The sequence below is a fragment of the Lactuca sativa genome, chromosome 7 (assembly GCF_002870075.4).
Source record: "Lactuca sativa cultivar Salinas chromosome 7, Lsat_Salinas_v11, whole genome shotgun sequence".
Lineage (NCBI taxonomy): Eukaryota > Viridiplantae > Streptophyta > Magnoliopsida > Asterales > Asteraceae > Lactuca > Lactuca sativa.
The window spans coordinates 83,580,701-83,585,527 of NC_056629.2; the positions used below are offsets into that span (position 1 = coordinate 83,580,701).

Here is a 4,827-nt window from a genome sequence, read left to right on the forward strand (position 1 = left end):
CAATAATTTCCGAAGCTTTTCCATGTGCCATGTTTTTTTACTAATATGAATACCAAGACACTTAAAGGGAGATTTATGCATGCCACAGCTCGTCATGTGAGCAAACTCGTCAACCTCAACAAACCTCACTCCCACTAAACAAACTAGACTATTGAAGATTTATCTTGACGCCATAAGCTAATTAGAAATAGTGCATCACACAAACTAGATTCTGAATATTTTCAGAATACCAATACTCAATTATAAAGGCATCATCCATCTAAAAAAATATGTGACATCGACAAACCTTTCACTAATCGGAATACCATGGAAAAGACCACTTGAATTGCTTCCTCTAAATCCACATGTAAGCTTCTATCAGTAAAATAAAAATGGGAATAGCGGATCACCTTGTCATAAACCTTGCTCCATAGTGAATTATGTAATAGGACTTCTATTTATAAGCATTGAATCCATGGCTGGGTTAAGACATGCATAGATCCATTTGGACCATTTTAGACCAAATCCCATAACTGACAAAAGCTGGTAAAAGGTATAGCACAAACCGAGCGTGACATACACTTTTTTGAATTAGTATTAAAAAATAATTCCTTTATTGTATTAATTATCAATGTTAATAGCCTCCTTAATCACTACTGGACCATCCAAATTTGACAACCTTTTATAAAAGCCGTTTGCTCGACACTGACAATTCTATCCACCACATTGGCCAGCAGGGCCGGTCCATTGATTTTTAATGTCCGGGGCGAGATTCTAAACTAATGTCTTTATTTATTTAAAAAATAGTAACAATGAAATAATTTTTACAATCAAACCAAAACAAGGTTATACAAACAAAAGTATACATAAAATTCATCTAAAACGATGCCTCCTTGCATTTTTTGAAGCAAAAACATCTATTATTTTATCATAATCAACACTTCGTAGGAATTGACTTTCAATACTCAAAATTGCTAATCCATTTAATCTTTCTTGAGTCATGGTACTTCGAAGATATGACTTCAATAACTTCAATTTCGAAAAACTTCTTTCCGCGGAAGCAACTGTGACCGGTACCGTCAACAAAATTTTATATGCCACCAACACATTGGGAAACATGTCCATCTCCTTTGCAAACTCCATAATTTGAATAGCTGTCCAAGGAAGTTCACCTTTATATGCTTCATCCGGCAACATTTCCTGCAAAACTTGTAACTCAATAAATAAATCTTTTCCATCAATATCAAGTTCCTCACCATTTGTCAAACTAGTTTCAAGTTTCTTACAACATTTTTTTAATTCATCATCAAGTAAAATTTTTAACTTTGAACCATCAAACAAAAATCCAAAAATAGATTCAAAATGTTGCATTTGCTCAAATCTACTTCTCAATTGAGTTAGAGCCATATCTACTATAACAATAAAATAATCAGTTCTAAATTTTTCTTGAGATGATTGTTGTTCTCTTTCGGTATTTGGAACTTCATCAAATTGTTTTTTTCTACTATAAACACGTTTGATAGGAAATTTTGGTTCAACTCCAATATTTTCTGCTATGTTTTTAGCCTCATTAATAGCAGTGTCAAACCCATTTTCCCTATATTTTTCAAAATAATTAACTAATCCTTCTAAATTTTTTATTGCAACATCAAGAATCATATCTTTGGATTGTAATTTTTTACTTACCAAATTAATTCTAAATAAAATTTCATGCCATATCACTAAACTTAAAATAAATTCAAAATTAGAAAATTCACCATCTACTAATGATTCCGCATCTCTACAAACCTTACCATCATCACTCACTTGAGCTAATTTTGTTAATGCTTCTTTTATTTGAAAAAGTTGAGTTTTTATTGCTTTAACACTTTCAATGTGACTTTCCCAACGAGTAGTAGACAATGATTTTAGGGTTAACTCATCTGCATGGTCAAGTAAAACACTCCATCTATGTGTGGAGCTAGAAAAAACATTATATATTGTTTGACAAGTACCAAAAAATGTTTTAGCTTTATGACAAGAGTTTGCCATATCACACAAAACTAAATTTAAACTATGACATCCACAAGGCATATAAAAAGCTCTTGAGTTTATATCAAGCAATCTTTTTTGTACACCTTGATGTTTGCCTTTCATATTTGCTCCATTATCATATCCTTGTCCTCGAATACAATTAATATTCAAGTCAAGAGATTTTAAAGCATTTTGTAAAACATTAAAAAGTCCTAAACCGGATGTATCTTCTACCATTAAAAACTCTAAAAAAAACTCTTCTACTTTTATTGGAACATTTGCAACATCAACACATTTAATAATCAAAGTCATTTGCTCTTTACGACTTGCATCCGGAGTGCAATCAAGAATTACCGAAAAATATTTTGCTTTTTTTATTTTTCTAATAATTGCACTTTTAACTTCGGATGCCAACAATTCAATTAATTCATTTTGAATTTTATGACTAAGGTAATGAAAGTGACTTTTTTTTATCTTGAATAAGTTGAAAATGGTGTTTCATTATTGGATCAAACTCAGCAATCATTTGAAGTACACCTAAAAAGTTACCATTAGATTTCTCATATATTTTTTCATTAGTTCCACGAAAAGCCAAATTATATTCAGCTAAACATTTTACAACAGCAATAATTCTTACCAAAACTTCTTTCCAATGTTGAGTATCTTTTTTTATTCTTTCTTGTAACTCTTTATCAATTGTTTCATTTTTCCTTAACGTAAGTCGTGTTTGTGTCCAAGTTTTTAAATTAATCATGTGTTCAAAACTATGTTCATGTTTATTTAATTTTTCACTAAGATGTTTCCAATCATTAATTCCTTCGGTTGCTAAATTACTTCTAGATCTAGCTGTTTTAAATAACTTACAACAAAAACAAAACACTTTATCAAGTTCTTTTGAATACACCAACCACTTTCTATCATAAGAATCACCATTCTTTAATTTATGAATATAAAATTCACAAGAAAAATGTCTACCTAGTGCATCTTTTGGAAAAATTATGTTATTTTCAATTTCCCTAATAGGCCATTTTTCTACAAGCAAATCTTTCATTTTAAAATCTAACTTATCCCATACCCTTGGATCAAAAATATTAATATCACTAGATTTATCAACAAAATCATTATTTTCATGATCATTAGAATTTTCAATAGGTTCATTAGAAGTTTCAATTGGACCTTTAGAATTATCAACAAAATCATTAGTTTCAACATCATTAGTATTTTCATCATTATTTTCATTTCTAACAAAATACTTATTTAAAGATCCTTGTAATTTATTAGTAAGATCCTGTTCTTTTCGTTTTCGTTTCCTATTTTGAGCACCAGATGGTTGTTTTCTAGGAAACATATTTAAACTTCACAGCAAAAATTGTAATAAAAAAGATGTATTAATAACAAAGAAGGATACAACCTGAGATTAGTAATCCGTGAGATTAGCAATCCGTATCCACAACCTGAAGTTAACAATGTATCCACAACCTAAACAAAAAAATAGTATCTTTTAGATTTTCAGAAATTAAATTAACATACTATTCATAAATCAAAAACACACTCAGATTATTCAAAAATCAGAATTTAAAAAAATCAACAGATTATATTCATCCAATTATTCAGAATTCTGAATTAACATCTCAGCAAAATCAAAATCAGAATTCATATCGCATCTCAGAAAAATCAAAAACAGAATTCATATACAGATAACAGATTCAACAATAGACATACTATATCAGATTCAACAATAGACATATACATAACTTATCAGCTTTACAGATTATATAAAAACAATCAAAATAAAAAACATAACTTGATCATAATTTCATAAAGCAAGAGCAGTAGAAGAAAAAGAAAGAAAAAAATTACCTGTAAAATTAATGAGGCTTAGTGTAATCCAGTTTCCTTAACACTGTAAGTCTGTAATCTTGGATCGGATGAGTTGAATGGAAAGTTTACTTCTCACTATATAAAAAAACTGAAATTTCAAAAACTTACTGGATTAGGAGTTATGCAAGAAACTTTCAATTAGGTTATGTAAGAAATTTGAAAGATTAGAAAAAACTTACAGTATTGATTAGGCGTTAGGACCTTAGAGCTTATGAGGACGAATTCATCAATCATCACAGTGTCGGTTCATCAATAGCTCTGTAATCTGTATACACCTTTGAATAGAGGTCCTTAGAGGACGATTCAGGAAATTAGAAAGAAAGAATCAAAGAAAGAACTCAAAGAAGTAGACGATCGTCGGATGGCCCGGATTGCGATTGGCGAGAGAGAGAGACAGGGCAGCGAAGGCAATGACCGATAGACTAAAAGTCTAAATATTGATTTCAAACTGTAATCATCCATGTCCATCTCCATTCTCAAGAACAGACGCCTCGTGTTCTTCATCTTCAATTACTGGAGGTTTAGATCGAAGAGTCGGATGTATAGTGTACTAGGTCTCCAATAATCCGCTCCAAGAATCCGCTGCCCTCTTTACCCTTGAACCGGTTGGATTTTGCTGGACTAAACTTCATGGCCCAAATATACCTATAAGACACTTTGAAAAATTGCTGCCCCATTATAAATTGATGCCCTGGGCCATGGCCCAGCTCGCCCTGGGCTTGGGCCGGCTCTGTTGGCCAGCTATTCGCCAATAATAGAACCATTATTTTGTATTATAAACTAGTTAAACTTATTGGTCTATAATATTTTAACATTATAGGGATATCACTTTCGGAATCAAAGTAAGAAACCATGCATTACATTCATTAGTAAAAAAAGTTGACTCCTAAACTCATGGTCAACCTTGATCACCTCTTGCTTTACATCTTTCCAATATTCTTTAACAAGTCCAAA

General features: G+C 31.2%; 2 protein-coding genes across 2 annotated transcripts; both read right to left on the bottom strand.

The window, feature by feature from the left end:
- Positions 1 to 852: 852 nt before the first annotated feature.
- LOC111887706 (uncharacterized) lies at positions 853 to 2,304 on the bottom strand. The gene has a single exon (XM_023883878.2). The coding sequence runs from the start codon at positions 2,302 to 2,304 to the stop codon at positions 853 to 855; it is 1,452 nt and encodes a 483-aa protein (XP_023739646.2).
- Positions 2,305 to 2,437: 133 nt separating this feature from the next.
- LOC128127283 (uncharacterized) lies at positions 2,438 to 3,744 on the bottom strand. Its single transcript, XM_052765735.1, has 3 exons — positions 3,688 to 3,744; positions 3,404 to 3,471; positions 2,438 to 3,347 (listed from the first exon to the last, which is right to left on the bottom strand). Exons 1-3 carry the CDS (start codon positions 3,742 to 3,744, stop codon positions 2,438 to 2,440), a joined length of 1,035 nt encoding a protein of 344 aa, XP_052621695.1.
- Positions 3,745 to 4,827: the final 1,083 nt, after the last annotated feature.

What these genes read in the sequence shown, in the direction of transcription:
- LOC128127283 (XM_052765735.1), bottom strand. Translation starts at nt 3,744, where the DNA reads ATGTATATGTCTATTGTTGAATCTGATATAGTATGTCTATTGTTGAAT. An exon ending in TATTGTTGAATCTGTTATCT is followed by an intron (nt 3,472 to 3,687) that starts GTATATGAATTC and finishes TTTTTTGTTTAG; the next exon opens with GTTGTGGATACATTGTTAAC. An exon ending in TCACGGATTACTAATCTCAG is followed by an intron (nt 3,348 to 3,403) that starts GTTGTATCCTTC and finishes TTTGCTGTGAAG; the next exon opens with TTTAAATATGTTTCCTAGAA.
- LOC111887706 (XM_023883878.2), bottom strand. Translation starts at nt 2,304, where the DNA reads ATGACTTTGATTATTAAATGTGTTGATGTTGCAAATGTTCCAATAAAA.